Source organism: Scyliorhinus canicula, chromosome 4 (genome assembly GCF_902713615.1).
Source record: "Scyliorhinus canicula chromosome 4, sScyCan1.1, whole genome shotgun sequence".
In the NCBI taxonomy this organism is placed as follows: Eukaryota; Metazoa; Chordata; class Chondrichthyes; order Carcharhiniformes; family Scyliorhinidae; genus Scyliorhinus; species Scyliorhinus canicula.
In genome coordinates this window covers 21321008-21342264 of record NC_052149.1, presented here as the reverse complement: position 1 = coordinate 21342264, position 21257 = coordinate 21321008, and the positions used below count along the sequence as shown (strand labels likewise).

Genomic DNA, 21257 nt, shown 5'->3' with positions numbered 1-21257 from the left:
AAACCCGCCGGCAGACTTTCACCTGCCCCTATTTTCCTCGGATTCTTTTTCTGGGATTTTGACATCCCTTGGTTGCCTTAGCCTTTCCAACAAATAATCATGCAAAATTCTCCCCAAAAACTGGATGCGAAGGGCCAAAAAACAAAAGCTCTAGCAGGAGCCAACCAACGTGTGACCTCCACCTACATGCTGCCACCAGAAGTCCCACTTGTGGCGTAGTTGTAACACGGATATTTATTTTACACAGGTCCACAGTTGTTGTCCCTCAGAGGTAGCACATTGGAAGCGTCAGACCACACCCTCCCTTTTCTCAGCGTCCACCCTCTTCCTGCCCTCCCCGGCAGCAAGTTTAAACATTACAACCGTAACTACATTTCAGATGTACTGTACTTAAATAGTTTGCTTTGGAATGTCCTGAGATCATGAAAGGCACTATATAAATGCATGCTTTTTTCCAGCAACACCGGGTAGAGCCACAAGGGGATGAGCGAAACGATTGCTGCAATTCTTGCAATCTGACATCAAATGTGTATCAGAAAGCCTTTGAAATAGCACACATGGTCTCGTCTAATTTAGCACTATAACAAGTCTCCCAAATGTGCCAAAAGGTAGAGCACACAACTGTTTGAAACACTTACTGCAAAAAGCATTTAAACTGTGAAGGTCTGAAACTCTCTACGTTAATGACTTGCGGATATTTCTCTGTATCCTGTTTCAACGGTTTGCCAGAAATGCGCTCAAAAAACTCTGGGACCCTTGCAAGCAGCACCGCTTTGTGAGCTCTGAACACAGCTGCACCCACGTGGAATGTGACATCCGTCTGACTTCCGTCTATAAGAATCCTGCAAAAGAAAAAGGTAGAACAGAACACTTCATTCAATCAAGGCTTTTTATTACAACAGCAATTACCGAATGGGCTCTATTTCTCGAAGAGCACATTAGTTTCTTTTTTAAAAAAATCAAAGTTGAATTATTCCCTTTGCAATGAGGGAGAATTGCAAAGTATGAAAGGCAGTGATAGTACTCAAAAAAAAAGCTGCTGACAGAGTAATCAGTTTGATTTGGAAACAAGTTTTTGAATATTCCTGAAAATTGGCTTTGGCGACATGCTTCTTTTCAACCCAGTCTTCATTAAATATGCTACTAAAGATTTAGAGAGAACAGCTAGTTACTAGTTACCAGCCCCTCTCCCGTCTTAAACCATTATTTCTGATGTGAAAGACTATTACTACAAGTTATTTTTTATCACAATATCTCAGGAACAGCAGAAAATGACTAAAACGTTAATCGTGGGAATGAGTGAAATGAAAATGGCTTATTGTCACAAGTAGGCTTCAAATGAAGTTACTGTGAAAAGCCCCTAGTCGCCACAGTCCGGCGCCTGTTTGGGGAGGCTGGTATGGGACGTGCGCGAGGAATCTAGGAATGTAGAAATAGATAGTGAGTTTCTACAGGTATTTCAACAGTAAAAAGGGCAAATAAAATGCGTGTTGATCCTCTGGAGAGTGAGCATGGGGAGGTAATAGTCGATAAGAAAATGGCAGATTAAATTAACAGATATTTTGCTTCTGTCTTCACGATAGGATAAAAAACATTCCAGTAATAGCTGTCAATTGGGAGGTGGAAGGGAGGGAGGAACTTGGTGAAATTCCAATCACAAGGGAAGTGGTACTGGCTGAACTACTGGAGCTACAGCTGACAAATCTCTGGGTCCTGATGGGACTCCATTCTAGGGCTTTAAAAGAAGCGGCTAATTAGATAGTAGGTGTGAAGGTGTCAATTTTCCAAAATTTGTTAGATTCTGGAAAAGTTCCATCAGACTGGAAAACAGCAAACATAACCCCTCTAATTAAAGAAGGGAGGGAGGCAGAAAACAGGAAATTCTAGGCCAGTTAGCTTGATATCTGCCATGGGGAAGATGTTAGAATCGATCATTATGGATGTTCTGGTTGGGCACTTAGACAGGCTGAAGGTAATTGAGAAGAGTAAGCATGGTTTTATGAAGGGAAATCATGTTTAACCAATTTACTAGAATTATTTAAAGGAGTGACATGTGCAGTGGACAAAGGGGAATCTGTGGACGTAACTGTACTTGGAATCCCAAAAAGCATCTGGTTTGCATTTTGCAAAAGGTTATTGCAAAAAAAAAAGAAAATACATGGTGTCAGGGGGCAATATATCAGCCTGGACTGAAGATGGGCTGGCTGGCAGAAAATAGAGTATGCATAAATGGGTCAGTGTCTAATTGGCAAGATGTGACGAGTGGAGTCCCACACAGAGGAACATCACTTACTTAGATGGGGAGAGCGAAGGTATGGCAGCTAAATTCTCAGATAACATAAATATGGGTAGAAACATAGAAAAATAGGACGAGGCCATTTGACCCTTCAAGCTCAGTCCACCATTCATTATGATCATGGCTGATCATCTAACTCAATAGCCTAATCCTGCTTTCCCCCATAACCTTTGATCCCTTGATCCCATTCACCCCAAATACTATATCTAACTACTTCTTGAAACCATACAATGCTTTGGATTCAACTCCCTGTGGTAATGAATTCCGCAGGCTTATCACTCTCTGGGTGAAGACATTTGTCCTCATCTCTGTCCTAAATGGTCTACCCCGTATCCTCAGACTGCATCCCCTGGTTCTGGACACACCCACCATTGGGCCACCCTTCCTGCATCTACCCTGTCCAGTCCTGTTAGAATTTTATAGGTTTCTAGGAGATCCTCCCTCATTCTTCAGAGCTCCAGAGAATACAATCCTAACCGATTCAATCTCTCCTCGTACGTTAGTCCTGCCACCCCAGGAATCAGTCTTAAGGAAAGTATGTTGTGAAGAAGATGGCTATAGATAGGTTGAGTGAGTGGACACAAATCTGGCGGATGGAGTATACTGTGGGAAAGTGTGAAGTTGTTCAATCTGGCAGGAAAAATTAACAGAGAATTACTTAAATGGAGGATGCCTGGAGAATGTGGAGGTACAGAAGGATTTAGATGTACACAGAAGAATGTACATGAGTCACAAAAGTTTAGTATGCAGGTGCAAGCATGTAATCAAGGCGGTTATTAGAATGCTATCCTTCATTATGAGAGGATTTGAACATTAAAGTAAGGATGTTGTGCTTCAGTTACATAGGCTTTGGTAAGACATCTTGAATAGTGCGCGCAGTTTTGATGTCATTTAATAACGGATGCAAATCTATTGGAGGCAGTTCAGAGGAGGTTTACTAGATTGATACCTGGAATGAGCAGGTAGTCTTTGGGTGATAGATTGGAAAGACTGGGCTTGTTTCCACTCGAGTTTAGACCAGTGAGGGGATTAGAATAGTTAGGTGGTTGTTTTTGAGCAGTGCGGATACGATGGGCCAAATGGTCTTCTGTGCTGTATGTATGGCATTGACAAGTCAAAAATGGAAAGGACGCGCCCTCTTGTGGGGGAATCTAGAACTAGGAGGCACAGTTTTAAAATTAGGGGTCTTACTGAGAGGACAGAGATGAGGGGAAAACACACCCCACACACACCAGTGATGATAAAGGAAAGAAAATATTAATTAAATAAAAGGATAGGTATCTTTAATTCACAGGGCTGCCTCCCAGTCAATGTCTCTCTGAAGTTCAAGCTCCAGTTTGACACTCCCTTTATTTCCAGCTTGATATGACAAGGTTGTCTACCTTCCCTGCAGACTCAGCATCATTTGACAGGGTGGCTAGTGTGGCAGGGGAGTGGGAACCGGAACAGCAGGCAGTGGGACTGTAGGACTGGAGTGAGTTTGCTTCAATTCAAGAAGCATAACAGACAAGATAGATGAACTCAGAGCCTGGATTATTGCATGGAACTATGATGTAATTGCAATTACGGAGTCATGGTTAAAGGAGGGACAGGACAGGCAGCTTAACATTCCAGGGTATTGTTGTTTTAGACGCGGCAGTAGGGGAAACAAAGAGGTAGGGGAGTTGCATTGCTGGTTAGGAAGCAGATCACAGCTGTGTTGAGGGAGGACACATTGGAGGGGTCTTGTAGTGAGGCATTATGGGTGGAGCTCAGGAATAAGAAGGGTGAAATCATAATGTTGGGAGTGTACTACAGACCACCCAACAGCCCACAGGAGATAGAGGAGCAGTTGTGTAGTCAGATACTGAAAAGTTATGAAAAAAGCAGGGTAGTGATGGGTGACTTTAACTTCCCCCATATTGACTGGGAATCCCTTGCAGACAGGGGCTCGGATGGAGAGCAATTTGTTAGATGTGTCCAGGAGGGCTTTTTGATACAGTATGTTGACATTCCAACAACGGAGGGGACGATACCAGACTTGCTATTGGGAAATGAGCCAGGCCAGGTGATTGATATTTCAGTGCAGGAGCATTTTGGGCTTAGCAACCATAATTCCACAAGATTTCGGGTAGTCATGGTGAAGGAAAAGAGTGCCCTGCAGGTGAGGTTGCTAAATTGGGCGAGGGCAAATTACATCCAAATTAGACGGGAACTGGGAAATGTGGATTGGGAGCAGCTAGGAGGGTATATTCACGTCTGACATGTGGGAGGCTTTTAAAGACCAGTTGATTAGAATGCAGGACAGGCATGTACCCACAAAAATGAAGGATGGAAATGGCAGGATTCTGGAACCACAGATGACAAGGGAAATTGGAAGTTTAGTCAAAAGGAAAATTATGATAGGTCTAGGCATCTAAAAACTAATAGAGAAATACAGTGAAAATAGGAAGGAATTAAAACATGGAATTAGGAGGGCCATGAAATGTCTTTAGCAAATCTGGTCAAGTTGAATCCCAAGACTTTATATGCATATATTAGGAGCAAGAGAAAGAGTAGGCCCACTCAGACAATGGAGGGAAGTTATGCATAGAATCACAGGAAGTGGGTGAAATCTTTAATGAGTACTTTGTATTGGCATTCACCAGGGAGAAAGATATGATGGATGTTGAGGTCAGGATAGGTATTTGAATGCTCTTGAGAACGTCAATATATCAAAGGAGGAAGTGTTGAGTATCCTAAATTGCATTAAGGTAGACAAGTCCCCGGGGCCAGATGGGATCTGACCATCGAACATCACAGCACAGTAGAGGCCCTTCAGCCCTCGATGATCTATACCAGATTACTGCAGGAGTTAAGGGGAGAAATAGCTGGGGCCTTAACAAATATCTTCATATCCTCTTTGACCACAAGCAAGGTTCCAGAGGACTGGAGAGTAGCCATTGGTGTTCCCTTGTTTGAGAAAGGAAGAACGGATAATCTGGCTAATTATAGGCCAGTGAGCCTGACATCAGTTTTTGGAAAACATACCGAGGGACAGGATATATGCATATTTGGAGGAATGTGGACTAGTTAGTGACAGGCAGCATGGTTTTGTACGGGAAGGTCACGTTTCACCAATTTGATTGAGTTTTTTTGAAGAGGTGACAAAAAAATTGATGAGGGAAGGGCTGTGGATGTAGTTTATATGAACTTTAGTGAGGCGTTTGACAAGTTCCCACATGGCAGACTGGTACAAAAACTAAGATCACATGGGACTCGGGGTAGGCTGGCTAGATGGATGCAGAACTGGCTTGGTTCTATAGAAGGGTGGAAGGGTGTTTTTCAGAATGGAGATCTGTAGCTAGTGGTATTCCGCAGGGATCAGTGCTGGGACCTGTTGTTTGTAGTATATATACATATATAAATGATCTGGAGAAAATGCGGTTGGTCTGATTAGTAAGTTTGCAGATGACATGGAGATTTTCAGAGTTGCTGATAGTGCCGAGGATCGTCAGAGGATACAACAGGATGTAGATAGATTGGAGACTTTGGTGGGCACAGAAATGTTCCAGACAAATGTGAGGAAGATCAAATCTAGGTATCAATTATACTGTAAATGGTAGAATCCTTAGGAACATTAACATAAAGGGGTCTGGGCGTGCAGGTCCACAGTTCTCTAAAACTGGCAACACATGTGGCCAAGGTGATTAAGGCGGAGTATGACATGCTTGCCATTATCAACCTGGGCATCGAGTACAGTAGTTGGGAAATCATGTTGCAGCTATAATAAAATCTTGGCTAGGCTGCATTTGGAGTATTGCTTGCAGTCCTGATCACCACATTATCAGAAGGACGTGGAAGCTTTGGAGAGAGTGCAAAGAAGGTTCGCCAGGATGTTGGCTATGATGAGAGGTTGAATAAACTAGGATTGTTGTTGGAAAGACGGAGACTGCGGGGAGACCTGATAGAGATCTACAAAATTCTGAGAAGCATAGATAGGGCGGATAGTCAGAGGCTTTTTCCAAGGGTGGAAGTGTCAATTACAAGGCGGCACAGGTTCAAGGTGAGATGGGCAAAGTATAAGGGAGATGCGTGTGGTAAGTTTTTCACGCAGAGTGGTGGGTGGAGCGCACTGCCCGAGGATGCAATGGAAGAAGGCACAGTAAGAAACATTTAAGATGCATCTGGATGGGTACATGTATAGGGAGGAAATAGAGGGATACGGACCAAGGGCATCATGATTGGCACAGGCTTGGAGGGCCGGAGTTCTGTTCCTGTGCTGCACTTTACTTTGTTCTTTAAGGATCACAACAAAGGATATGCTCAATACTCACTGCTTTCAAAACAATAGATCAGTTCTTTTACCAGCAACAAGCTGCTGGTTTTGATAGATCTTCAACTTCGACCTATAGACAGCAGAGAGAAAAGTGCTCCCTTCACTTCAATATTCAATCACCTCTGGAAGGTTCTCTCAGAAGCCTCACCCAGTAGGAAGCAATCACTGACTGTTTGTCAGACAGAACAGTGCCACTGGCCAACCCACTGGTTGCCAGTTAACCAATCAAATAGATTCCCTCCAAAACCAGTTCCTCCCATCTACTTGGTGCAGAAGAGTCCGGCTTCTCCGTCTCCCAAACACAAAGCCTGAGAATACAATGTCCCAGCAAGCAGGCCGTTTTAAACTTTGAGTCTTCTGCTTTCTTCTCCCTACTTATAAACAGGAAGGACTCTTACGTATGTTCAGAATGTCCCCCCTTTGTTGCGCCCAACAAACATATTTCAGGCATCTAAGCAAATATGTAGAATTCTCTTCAGGAGGAGAAGAGGGGCAGGACATACGTTCTTTATAACAGAATCAAAACATACTTCTCCGAGAAAATAAATCTCCTACTACCATTCATCTTAATTCAGCCTATTCTTTTTGACCTGATTAAATGCAGTAGCGTAAAAGGAGGTGAAGCTAAGTATAAATAGAAAATCTACACAAACTGTTCTCATCCATAATCACATTCGCATGTGCCCCTAAAAAAAAAAAATCTAGCTCCCGGATTTAGTGTCACTTCCAGAACAGACCAATCCCAGGCCAAGTCTCGCCATCTCCCTCCCATTGCTCGACAACCAGACTTTAAACAGGTTTGGGGGGGGGGGGGGGAAACAGCAGCTAGGCCCAAGACAACCACAGAACCTCATTAGAATCTCTTCAGAGTCGTAATTGTCAAACTTGGCTGGGATAAGCTTCAAATATAATTTTCCAATATTATAATTTCCTAATAACGTTCAATTGAGAAAAATCACTAAAGACTTTTACTGAACCTATTCAAAAGATTAATATTTAAATTATAAAAGACACTCATCTAACTTAACCGCAACACTCTAGGAAATTACTTTTGCAGGTAACACATTCCATTTGAACCATTATGTGAAGTTTCCTTTGCTGTCAGCAAAGTTCCAAGTGCACTTGCTCCAAATAATTTCCACTTAAGAGATCACTACGATCGATTTCTTTTTCCCTAGGCACATTTCATCCTGCCTCCATTAACACAAAATGCTCTGTATATAAAACGCAACACAACATGTACAATTTTGACTATTTGATTTGAGCCAATTGTTTGAATTTTAAAAGAAACTAACATGTAATTAACATTTTCTGCCACCTCAAATTTACTCCCCTCGAGTCCTAGTTTTACAGGTTCTTCAGCCCATCTTGTCTGTGCCGGCCATCAAGCACACATCTACTCTAATCCCAATTTCCAGCACTTTGACTGTAACCTTGTCTGCTAAAGTGTTTCAAGTGCTCATCTAAATGCTTCTTACATGTTGCAAGAGTTCCCGTCTCTACCACCTTTTCAGGCAGTCAGTTCCAGGTTCCAACCACCCGTTGTGCGAAACGTTTTTCTCCTCTGCACCCCCTCTAGTGCAGCACCGCATCTAGTGCAATCACTTCCATCCTATAATGTGGTGACCAGAACTGCACACAGCAGTCCAGCCATGGCCTAACCAGTGTTTTATACAGCTCCACCCTAACCTTTGTGCTCTTATATCCTACGCCTCTGCTAATAAAGTATCCCATATGCCTTCTTAGCCACCTTATCTACCCAACCTACCGTTTTCAGGGATCTATGGACATGCACACCAAGGTTCCTTTAATCCGCTATACTTCCTCAGGTCCTACCATTCAATGCATATTCTTAGGTCTCAACGCGCTTTGGCTCCATCAGTGCCAGAACCCCATGCAAGCCTAGATAATGTCTACCTGCTAAATAACTGGAAGACATAATGGCAGAGCCCACTGACACCCACCCATCCGGGCTCAACGGATGCCATTTAGAGCAGAAATTCTGACAGATCTGCCCTTTCCTTAACCAAAAGCCATCAAAGCCAATTGTGGTCCTGCTGCAAGTCAATGAAAATTAACTAATTCAGCATAAAATATGGCTATATATTTTCTGCTTTTTAAACTATAAATGAGTGGTATATCTAGCCTCATATGTTTTCCTGTCTATCGTTCAACTGAGCTAGTGGTCAAGTACGGAACAGCTTGAATGTGCAGTCAAAACCACATCATCCTCTAGCTCTGGGCTGATCTTTCAAATCTCATTTTAACCACCTTCTCTTCTAGTTGTCTTCAAAGGCCAACCCTATTTTCAGCTCTGCCCCTCCATCTTAATCTTACCCATTTCTTCTGGTGCATCCCTCCCTGTATAGTCAAGAGCAACTTCTACATGACAGATGCTGGGGTGGGATGAAGAGGTAGGCTTATTTTAGGTTGACAGTACTCAATTCCCTTTTTAAAAATAACAGGGCAAGAACAACAAAAAAAATCAAGGTAGGAGGCAAATAAAGAGGAAGACCAAACACACTGCAGTCAGAGACTGGAGAAAATGAAATCAAAAGACAGGAGAGGAGCAGGGAGACAGGCCCAGAACAAACATGGGTAAGATACTAGGAGGACTGAGAATGGGTCAGGATGCCAACATATTGTCTAGAGTGGGTCACCGGAGAAATGAGAAATCAGCAGCTCACTCTCAGCTATACCACCCCTGTTAAGGGAAAGTCAATTGCAGTACTTCCATATTATTGTACGCCCTCTTGTTTACGAGTATTAGACAGATTATAGTCTGCATTCTGCTACTTAAAGGCCCGTGTAAGAATGGGGAGGGCAAGCGCACAAAAGTCTTATGTACATGAAATATCTTGCCATGCTTATGTTTGTCAAAGTAAGTGACTTCAAGCTAATTTATTACATGTGAAACAAAACAGGGCCACTATACCCTGTAAATGATGAAAGAACATTTTGCAATGACAAGAATATTTATCAAATAAAGCATTATTTTCATTAAACATTAGGAGAAGGAATTTTCATACCCGAGAAGATCCTGGTTTAACTGTTGAGCCAGTGTTTCTTTCAATATTTGTCTTTCATTTTTTACTCTCTCTTGGAAACCATCAGTGCCTTCCAGATGTGGTACTCTTTGTACAATTCCCCCATTCCATGTTGCCATTTCTAGTGTCCTTAAGAATAACCTTGTTGGTGTTTCTTCTTACTCATCTCAGAAGAAAACAATCTAGTTTAAAAAAAAACGCAAAACCAATTAAGTTGCACCAGCCACAATTCAGATTGTGAAAACCTGGATTACTGACCCTGCCTACTCCAGTCCCAGGTCGAACTTTCAACTACCTGTCACCCATTTTCCAAACCAGGGAGTTGAATTTCTACCTCAACATGTGTTAACATTAGTATCCCTTGGAGTCATTAATGTACAGTTATAAATGGCAATCATTTAAAAAAGAGATATGAAATCTATCAGTAGCTGCATTTCAATCTCAGATCCCACTATTTCTAATTCACATCACAAAGCAACACTATTTAACACAATTACAATAAGTTACTTTCTAAACCTTGCACTATTCCACAATGAAATTTTGCTGGTTGACACACGGCAGTTATTTCAATTTAATAAACTGTTGCATTTACTCTCGATTGTCTATTTAAATTAATTTTAAATAGTTGATAAATTAATGCAGGATGCATAAATATCCAACTTAAAAGGAAATAAATAACTTGTATCACAGCCGTGCAAGACATCTGAAAGCACTCAACAAATTTGAAGTGTAGCCCATAGTTGGTGCTGTAACGTAGGAAAGTAATGAGATAAACAACCAGATCATCGTTTTTTCTGCTTTTCCTGGCCAGCAACAAAAATAGCCCTGCTCCTTTTTAAATAGTGTCATAGGATCTTTTACTTCTACTGAGTAGCCAAGGCCTCAATTGAATATTTTACCCAAAAGTCAACCTTCATTAGAGCCGTTCTTCCTCTATACTGCACTTTTACACACTCAAGTCCTTGGACCGGGACTTGAACACTCAATCTTCTGACTGAGGCAAGAGTGCGATCACACAGACACACTACCTACCACCTATTCAGAGTACAACTCACTGCATGTTATTTATTCTGTTTTAGGTTACATGGCAACATCAACTGTGTACCACACGAGTGCTTTGGGATAGCCGTTGGGTTGTGATAAAAGTTCATTTTTTCCTTCATATTGTGGGATTTAAAAGTAACACATTTACAATAACTTTGTCAGTATAGTACAGATAAGTGAAATTGGGCAGGATTAGTATTAATTAAACCCTACACTCTCAAAATAAAGATACTATGATGGTGGATTAAGTGGCAATTATTAAACTGACGGTTTAATGGGGTCATCAACCATAAGAATGAAGCTCAACTGTCTTTTAGCATCTAGACTGTATACCAAATGCTTGGATTTAAATCTGCACAAATTGTTCTCATTCTTTAAACTATATTCACTTGTTAATATTAACCATCTGTTTTGAATTGAAACTGCCAAGGGATTAAAGTAAAAATGTAAATAACACAGATGTGCAGTTAAGTCTAATAATTTATTTTTCTGAAAATTGCTTGTACTAGTATTTTTTTTCCTGTTCAAAGCTATTAGTTTTATAAATTCAGTTCTCAGGACAGCAATATATCTTGTTCCTTTATGGAACATCAGTGTCACTGGTAAATCCAACATTTTTTGCATATCTCTAATTGCCCTTGAACTATGTGTCTCACTCAGCCATTTCACAACCCCATTGCTGTGAATCTGCACTCACATGTAGGTCAAACCAGGTAAGAGTGGCAGGTTTCCTTTTGCAAAAAACAACATTAGCAAAACAGATGGGTTTTTACAACAAATGACAATAGTTTTACAGTCACTATTACGGAGACTAGCTTTCAATTCCAGTTTTTAAATTTAAAAAATTCAATTGAATTTAAATTCCACCAGCTTCCCCCGGCAGGATTTGAATGAAAATCGCTTATTGCCATGGCTCTGGATTATTGGTCCAGTGGCATTATCACTGCACCGCCATCTCCCACCATTATCCAAGTGGTAGCAAAAATTATTTCTGTAACAGAGTGCCCACCTTTAAATTATAAATCAATGGGAATATTAACTTGGGAGCAAATTGCAAACAAAACATTGCCATTGAATATATAAAAAAACAGGTGAAAATATGCAATGCACTCTGCACTAAACGGCAGCACAACGTGACCCCCCCTCCCCTCCCTCCCCAGCTTCAAAAAACCTCAGCACCAGCAATCCCTGTAGCTGCTTAACGTGAGTGACCCACTTCTTCAGAATACATCTGTCCCAACATTGCAATCTGCATCACAGAAAATACTTTGCTGGGGTGGGGGGTGGAGGGAGGTGAAAAAGATAAAGAGTGGGGTAAGGTGGGTGGTGGATCTCTCACCCCAACAGTTCACATTACCTCCGGCCGAATTCACTGGGGTGTCAGCGAAATGAGAAAAGCTCTTCGGCTCGCAGGGACGGACAGGCGCCCACGGTTACAACGGCGGGCTTAGGCCAAGCCACGCCGGGGAAACTCTTGGGGAGAGCGTCGGGCGAGCCGCTCAAATGAGATGGGGGGTCAGCTCTCTCCTTAAAAACAAAGGCACCCGGGAAAAGGTGGCTCTGGAAAGTGCAATCCCGGGAGGCAGTGAGGTGAGGGCGGCGCGCTGAGTGTTGTCTTGGGGGGAGGAGGAAGCGCTGGGCTGAGGCGGCCCTTTAAAGGTGGAGGTGAGGTGCCGCCACTCCCGCTGTCTGCTCGCGCTCTCTGCCGTTGCTAGGCTCCGCTTGGCGACGAATCCCGACATCACAATGGGCCCCTCCCCTCGCCCCACTCTCATTGGATCACGCCGCGTGCCACGTGCCGTCAGATGTCCAATCCGCAGCGGCCGCCCTCCTCTGCCCAGGTGCTCTCTCCAAGCCCACCTCACCTGTCTCTGAAACCACACAAAGGGCAAAGGACAAGAGGGAGGGGGGGAGGGGGGGAGGGGGAGGGGGGGGGAGGGAGGGGGGGGGGGGGGGGGAGGGGGGGGGGAGGGGGGGGGGAGGGGGGGGGGGGGGGGGGAGGGGGGGGGGGGGGGGAGTGCGATGCGAAGAGTGCACAAGAAAGACCTTTATTCAGCCTGACAGCAGTATTTACACAGGACCCGGTTACACATCTCTGAATTCCACTCCTGTGTGACCTGTTACATTAATGATGGTTCACTCAACCCAGTCAGCACTAGGGAGCAATCATTCCCAGCTGGGTGAGTGCCATGCAGGTATGTAAGACCCCCGCCCACCGCCACCCTCCCCCCACCGCCACCCCCCCCCACCGCCACCCTCCCCCCACCGCCACCCCCCCCCACCTACCTCCCCCCCCGCCCCACCCAACCCGAAAGTCCGAAAACACGCTCAAAAATGACCACGGAAGAGAGGACAAAAAATGTTGAGGAGAACAAAGAGTGGAAAAAAAATCCGATACAATAAAACCGCAATGGCCAGATGAAAAAATGAAATGAAGTGAAAATCGCTTATTGTCACGAGTAGGCTTCAATGAAGTTACTGTGAAAAGCCCCTAGTCGCCACATTCCGGCGCCTGTCCGGGAATCGAACCGTGCTGCTAGCCTGCATTGGTCTGCTTTAAAAGTCAGCAATTTAGCCCAGTGAGCTAAACCAGCCCCAGATGACAACAGCAAAGAAAAGACATTTCAGGCTCAACAAAGCGCCACAAATAACGAGGGAACAGGATGGACGTTTTCTTTGCTGCTGTCATCTGGCCATTGCGGGTTTGTACACCCCGCCAAACATTACACCCCAACAGTGTCTGTAGGCACGAAACAAAGAGGGAGAAAAGTAGCAAACTTCACAGCGCCAGTTACCAGGTTCAATTCCCGGTTTGGGCGATTGTCTGTGCGGAGTCTGCATGTTCTCCCTGTGTCTGCGTGGGCTCCCTCAGGGTGCGCCGATATCCTCCCACAAGTCCCGCAATACATGCTTGTTAGGTGAATTGGACACTCTGAATTCTCCCTCAGTGTACCCGAACTGCGTCGTAGTGTGGCGACTAGGGGATTTTCACAGTAACTTCATTGTAGAATTAATGTAAGCCTACTTGTGACACTAATAAAGATTATTATAAAAAATCTGCAGCCATGCAGCAATATCAGTACTCATGTAAAATACCGCTGTAGTCCATCTTGAAGTCCCAACCATCATGGAACAGGCTGTCAAAATCAACGGCGCACTCACACACCCTAACAACAGTCCAAAAGAGCGGCGCACAACTCCAGTAAGGACTCCCCAGTAAACCATTCTGCTGTAGCAAACCAGCATCATGGAAAAGCCGCTAATGGAAAACGGACGAAAATGTTGCGCGACCATTGCCAGAGGTTGTTCTGATGATCACCTCTGGTACTACAGGATACATCAGACCCCAGAACTCTCCCAGCAAACGCGCTCTACAAGCCGCATGAATCCTTAGCCCAGCGCCCACCTGCTGTTTCAATACAGGTTTCGAAAGAGGGTCACACAGCAACAAAATGCTCGTACCTCAATCCGCACTCTTAAAGAAAAATTGGGGGGAAGGCAGCCAACAGCTCCAAATCATCCTCATTGCCAATCTAGTAAACAACAAGAGACTGAAGAGTTCACAAGAAAGACATTTATTCAGAATAACAGCAGTATTTACACAGGATCCGGTTTCACATCTCCCTACATCATGTGGCTCTGGCTGCCTTGGCAGATTCCTATGGTCTGCACCATCGTGTCAAAGACTCAGTGATGCTCCTCAGTGACTGGGTCATGCTCTGCAGTGCCTGGGCAATGCCCACCTCCGACTGGGACAAGGTCCGCAGCCACAGGCCATTCCCATCTGAGAGCAGGACATGTCCTGCTGAACCTCATCAAGGTCAGCCTGGCATTGGGTGACACACATTCTGTTGAGACTCACAGCCATGGCCGTCACCAACTGCGATGCTTTGGACACCTTCACTAATGGTGCTGATGTCATGTATCAGGCTCTCCACTGTGGTCGCCACCCTGCCAGTGTTGGCCTTGGTGCCACTCATTGCTGGCGACACCTCCTGTACCCATAGCCTCTGGTACTCCTTCAAACAGTTATGGATCTGTGGGAGTGATGATGACATCTACCTTTGAAGGTCCTAACATCTCCATCAGCTCTGGATAACAGGCTCATCATCAAGCTGGGACCCAGCTGGATCCTGGGATCCGACTGCTGTCTCGCCTGGGGGTTCCTGCCTCCACCTGATGTATATCAGCAGCAGTGTGGTGCTCCCCAAATTGTGCCCCTGAAGCCTGAGCACTAACATTTCCCACTGAGGTGGAGGGTGGGGATAACAGCTGTGCAGCGACTGTTATGGTGGCACCCCCGAAGCTCTCCACAGAGCTGGTCTCCTGGAGGCTGTAAAGGGTGCCGCTCAGGATGGGCCAGCACACCGGCTGGTGGATCTTCGGGAGAATGGACATGTGGTCAGTGGGAGGAATGGGTCAGTCAGTAAGGCAATAACAACTCACGTTGATAGGTCCCCCGGGTGGAGCCAGGTGGTTCCTCACCTCTGCGACGTTTGCCAGCCTCCATGTTGGTGACCACTCTGTCCTTGGCCACACCGGTCACCTCCAGAGCATGTTCCTCGAAGAGGGTGAGAATTCTTAGGTCTGGCACACCACTGCGACGATTATGGGAGAGCTTTTCCTGACATAGAGAGGACATCATTAGCCACACGTGTGGTTCACAGTGGTGGGAGGGATGGTGTGAAGGGAGGGTTGGGGGGGGTTGAAGAGGGAAGGGGGTGGAGGGAGGGTGGGGTTTCATGGAAAGTTAGGGGATGGATGCTCCCTTGGGGGCGGATAGATCTCGGGGTGGGAGGGGGCATTGGTGTCTACTCACTTGTGCTGCCCGGTGTAGGTCATTGACCTTCTTACTGCACTGGAGGTCAGACCTCCTGGTCACACACCCAGTGCTCACAGATGGCGCCATCTCATCCCACACAGCACTGGCTGCCAATGGCTAACCCTCCTGGACCCTTGGGGGAACAGGACATCCCTCCTGGTCTCCACCGCATCCAGGAGCATCTAGTTTAGCATCCCTGAATCTTGGGCCTGGTCTCCTCGGCGCCATTGTTGCGAGCTGGTTGGGGTTGGCTGAGCAAGTGCTGCTCGACCTTGTTAGCGGGGGGCAGGTGAACGCTGTGCCGCCGAATCAGTTGGCAACCTTCATTTGCGGCGAGAAGCCCGTGATGCCTCGTTAAGTGGACCAATTAACGTTGAATAGCGTTGCCGACCTCACTGGGCAGAGCAGGAAAGCTCGCCGTAATTCCCGTTTGCTACAATATTTAGAAAATGTTCCAAAGAATTGCACCCATGTCTTGTAGGTTGAACAATAGGTGTTTATTGATAACACAAATCTATGTACATAGCTTGGGCTAAACCCTGTATCTGTGAGCTAACTCCATGCTTGTTTCTACATCGGTCTCTGTCCAGTCCACTGACCTTAGTCTCAGCTCATGTGCCTCTGTGTTTCCCAGTCCCACATTAACCCTTTGTTATAACCTGCCTGCTTACCACTGGCTGGGGACTAATGGCAATCTCACAATCCTTTGGGAGTATGAGCTTCCCCAATGAGCGGGGGCGGAGAAATCATTGACAGATTCCCTGCATAAATAAAGCTGGCCAGTTTGGTACCAGCTAGAGAGGAGTGAGCAGCAAGTGAGTTGCTGCTGCTGTTGTATATATTTGTTATTGTAAATAAATGTTATTTCTTTCTATCCTTCAACTTGTGCTGGATTCTTCGTGGCCCTCACAAAACCCTTGCTCTGCCAGATCTTCTTATACTACAGGGATGTGGGACACTCTTGCAGAATGCTGGCACGGACATTACCTTAGCACAACCTTGGCCTTTATTGCAACGGGGACTGGAGTACAAGAATAAACAAGACTCGTACACTGTTTTTGTGAAATCACATCTGGAGTATTGTGTGCAGTTTTGGTCTCCACATTAAGGAAGAATGGGCGAAATTCTCCCAAAACGGGAGAAATCGTCAAACTGCCGTAAAACCCGGGCGGGTTTTACGGCATCGCGCCCCTTCCCGACGGGGGACCGATTCTGGTCCCCCGTCGGGGCTAGCAGCCCGACGTCGGAGGCCCCGACAAGTCGGGCTTAACGAAAATCGTTAAGCCCGCTTGTCGGACTTAGCGCCGGCTGACGCGTCATATGACGTCAGCCGCGCATGCGCAGGTGGGAAGACTCCATGCGCGGGTGACGTCATCGCGTTTTTGCGCGAAACCCGCGCATGCGCGGTCCGGGTTGCCCCTCAGCCGCCCCGCGTATTGATACTGCGGGGCGGCGGAAGGACAAATAGTGCGCGGGCATCGGGCCCGCTGCCCGCGATCGGTGGGCACCGATCGCGGGCCCATGGCACCCTTGGCACGGCCGTGGTACTGCCGTGCCAATCGGTGCCATGGTTATTTTTTTCCAGGTGGTCACGACGTTTTTACGAATGGCAGGACCAGGTGTGTTTGCCGTTCGTAAAAAGGTCGTAAAGGGCTGGGACTTCGGCCCTTCTAACAGCTGTGAATCGCTGCGGCCGTAAAAAAACGGCGGCAGCGATTCGTGTCGGGATTTCGGCGGGGGGGGGGAGAATAGCGGGAGGGCGTCAAAAAAGTCGGGAAGGCCCTCCCGCTATTCTCCCACCCGTCGTGGGGGGGGGAGAATTTCGCCCAATATACTTCCATTGGAGGCAGTACAGCTAAAGTTCATTAAATTGGTCCCTGGGATAGTCCTATTATGAGAGGCTGAGTAAATTAGGCTCAAATTCTCTGAACCTACTGACTAACTGAACCTACAAAGTTCTCAAGGGGCTTGACAGTGTGGATGCTGAGAGAATGTTTCATCTGGTTCAGGAAGCCAAAACACTGGGGCACAATTTCAGATAGGGGCTGATCACTTAGGACTGAGATGAGGAAAAATTACTTCACTCAATGGGTTGTAAGTCTTTGGAATTCCTTATTCCAGATAATTAAGGCTGTGATTTTTGGTCTCTCGGAATTAGGGGATATGGGGAATATTGAGTTGAAGCCCAAGATCTTTTGAATTGAAGCCAAGATTGGTGGAGCAGGCTCAATGGGCCACCTGATCTACCCCTGCTCCTATTCGTTGTGTTCTTGGGGTAGGCAGAATGGCCTTCTCTACTGTAACCATTCTATAATTATGGAGATGACTGTACTGTCCTTCGAGCCTGCCTTGCAACCCACGAGGATCTTAACCGATCCGTCTTGCCATAATTCTTGACCCCTTTAATTATCTAAAAATGGACATTTGTTTGCAACATTTTATGAAAAAATCCAATGTTAACAAGTGGAACCCGCAACCAAAAAAAAACAGAAGATAAGGAATGATACATTTTTGGTACATTTCGTGTTACTAGTATACAGCTGCTGCCAATGTTGAGCTGGGAACAGGGTACTTGAATTTTACCATGAGTTTGGAAGTTGAAGGCACACTTTAAGAAAAATAATTGTCCATGTCTTTCCAGAACAGTACTGTATAATTAAAAAATAAAAACAGAAATTTCTGAAATGTTCGGCAGATCAGGAAGAATCCGTGGAGAGAAACGTAGTTAACATTTCAGGCCTTTCATCAGTACAGTTGGGTATTTTTAGCATTTCCTAATTTTATTTCAGATTTCGAACATCTACTGTATTTTTATTTCATTTCACTGGATAATTTTTAGTCGGTTTCCCTGTTGCTTTTTTAATCTGCGCCTGGCACACAACGAGGATGCATTGACTCACCTCAGGGCCTCCTCCCACAACCCGGCCTCCAACTCCCCACTCAGCTCTTCCTCCCACTTTCCAATTGTGAGGCTACTGACCCTACAGCCTGAGGCCTCGGTTTTTCTCCTCTCTCACCTGCACAACCAATTTTCAACAAATCCAGGGCGGAGATAGAAAGCAAGTCCAGGATAAGCTTCACTGTGATCCTGCAATTTTCCGTTGACTAGTTCGTTGGGCGGGAGTAATTGATATGTGCTCATATGTGGTGGGCACATAGCAAAGAGATAAAATTGGCATTCTTGGAATGCTCAATAATAAAGTCTACCTGATATCCAGTATTCAAAGTTGGGGCAGTAGTCTCAGAGGGAAATCATGCACTGCCCCCTTCAACAAATTTCAAACCAGAAATATTTTTTGATTGTGACAAATGCCTGGTTGGAGCAACATTCCAACCATAATGGTTGTCAACCCCTGTAAATGATCTGAAGAGTAGCCCAAGGGGCACACCAGAGTGAATGGATGCTCTGTACTGCCAGGGCTGGATACTATTTGGTGCAGGTGGGTTGCGGGATGCCTTGGCCCGAATATCAGCAAGGGGGAGGCGGTGGAAAATGGTAATGTCACCAGACTAGAAATCCAGAGGCTGTAGCTAATACTCTGGAAACACAGGTTCGAATCCCACCCCTGCTGGTGGAACTTAAATTCAATTAATAAATCTGAAATTAAAAGCTACTCTTACTAATTGTGACCATGAGTGTCGTAAAAAGTACCTGGTTCATTAATATCATTTAGGAAATTACATTTGTGACTACACATATGAATCTAGACACACAACAATGTGGCTGACTCTTGCATGCCCTCTGAAATGTACTAGCAAGCCACTTAGATTTATCAAACTGCTGCAAAGCCCGCAAAAGGGAATGGAATCAGATGAACCGCTCTGCATCAACCTAAGAAATGGAAACAACAACAGCATGCCCAACCCAGGGCTGTTTGCATGCCACACACCATAAACAGCAAGTGATAGACAGAGCCAAACAAGTCCACAGCCAATAGATCAGGTCTAAGCTCTGCACACAGTAGTGAATGGTGATGGACAATTAAACAGCTAACTAGCAGATGAGGCTCCACAAATATCCCATCCTCAATAATGGGGAAACCAGACATCAGTGCAAAAGATAAGGCTGAAGCATTCACAACAATCTTCAGCAGGATGAGCTGGGTGGATGATTCATGTCAACCTCCTACTGAGGTCGCTAGCATCACAGATGCCTGTCCTCTCCATCTGCCCCCACACAGACTCCCCCCCCGTACCATCACTGCACCCAGGCACTCCTCTCCATCTGCCCCCACACAGATTGCGTCCCCCTGTACCAACACCACACCCAAACACTCCTCTCCATCTGCCCCACACAGATTGCGTCCTCCTGTACCAACACCACACCCAGACACTCCTCTCCATCTGCCCCACACAGACTGTGTTCCCCTGTACCACCACACCCAGACACTCCTCTCCACCTGCCCCACACAGACTGTGTTCCCCTGTACCACCACACCCAGACACTCCTCTCCACCTGCCCCCACACACTGTGTCCTCCTGTACCATCTCCACACCTAGACACTCCTCTCCACCTGCCCCACACAGATTGCATCCTCCTGTACCATCACTGCACCCAGAGACTCCTCTCCATCTTCCCCCACAGACTCCCCCCCGTATCACCACCGCACCCAGACACTCCTCTCTATCTGCCCCCTCACAGACTGTGTCCTCCTGTACCTTCACCACACTTTCTCAAGTCACTGCCCAAAAGCCAGGCCACCTGACTGCCTATCCCTTTGCAAAGACACCCCGCGAAACCGTGGGATTTTGCCCGCCCCTAAAAAGGAAGATATAATTTAATTGACTTTCTCAAAGAACAATTTAGGAAGGAAAACAGGAAGACACTGAAACAAAAATAGAAACCGTGGGAGGATTTCCATCTTTACCGACTGAACCCTTCCTGCCAAGGACAGCATTTCTCCAGATCAGCCTGCACCACATTGCCCAGATCCTGGAAATTTAATTTATGGAGCGAGGCCCAATCACAGAGCACTCAGATTTCCAGATAACAGAAGCTGGATCTGGCCAGGCAAAAGGTCAACCTCCCCAGATCGGCTCCTCTCCCTGGGTGATTCACCGAGCATTTGCTTTAGTCTAAGTTCAATTTATGCCCCGAGAAAGAGCCAAACGTCCCGAGCAGCTTCATTATCTCCTCTGCATTGGAGAGATGGTCTGTCACATACACCAACAAATAGTCCGCATACAATGACACCCTATGCTGCTCCCCCCTCTATCCCCCTCCACTTTGTGGATGACATCAATGCCATGGCCAGAGACTCAATTACTAAGGCAAACAACAGCAGGGACAGTGGACACCCCTGTCTCGTGCCTCTCATCAGGTGCAAATACCTCAAACTTAAAGCATTCAAATGAATTCTCGGGGTGGGGGCCTTATATAGAGGCTGGAACCAAACAATAAATTTAGGCCCAAAGCCAAACATACCAAGGATCTCAAACAAATAACTCACTCCACCCTATCAAATGTCTTTTCCGCATCCAATGAGATAATTCCCTCCAGATCAGGGGCTGAAGATGGGGACAAAACAACATTAAATAGTCTCTGAACACGGACCGACAACTGCCTACCTTTAACAATGCCGTTTACTCCTCCAATATAGCCCCTGGGAGGGAGAGCTCCAGGCATATAGCTAAGCCCTTTGCATCTGCGATACAATACACCCTCCACCAGATCCTTGGCCTTCTTTAAGATCAAGGAAATCGACGCCTGCGCCAATGTAGCCGGCATTGTCCCCCGAGACATAGAATCCT

The 21257-nt window shown here is 45.8% G+C and overlaps 1 protein-coding gene across 1 annotated transcript in view; it reads right to left on the bottom strand.

Annotated features, from left to right (window-relative positions):
* btbd8 (BTB domain containing 8) overlaps window positions 1-12403 on the bottom strand; it is a 116168-nt gene extending 103765 nt beyond the window's left edge. Inside the window, exons 1-3 of the mRNA XM_038793817.1 lie at window positions 12042-12403; window positions 9623-9822; window positions 639-842 (exon numbers count right to left, since the gene is read on the bottom strand). Of these exons, the coding sequence (XP_038649745.1) occupies window positions 639-842; window positions 9623-9759 (341 nt within the window). The 5' untranslated portion in view covers window positions 9760-9822; window positions 12042-12403. The remainder of the gene's footprint in view (window positions 1-638; window positions 843-9622; window positions 9823-12041) is intronic.
* Window positions 12404-21257: the final 8854 nt, after the last annotated feature.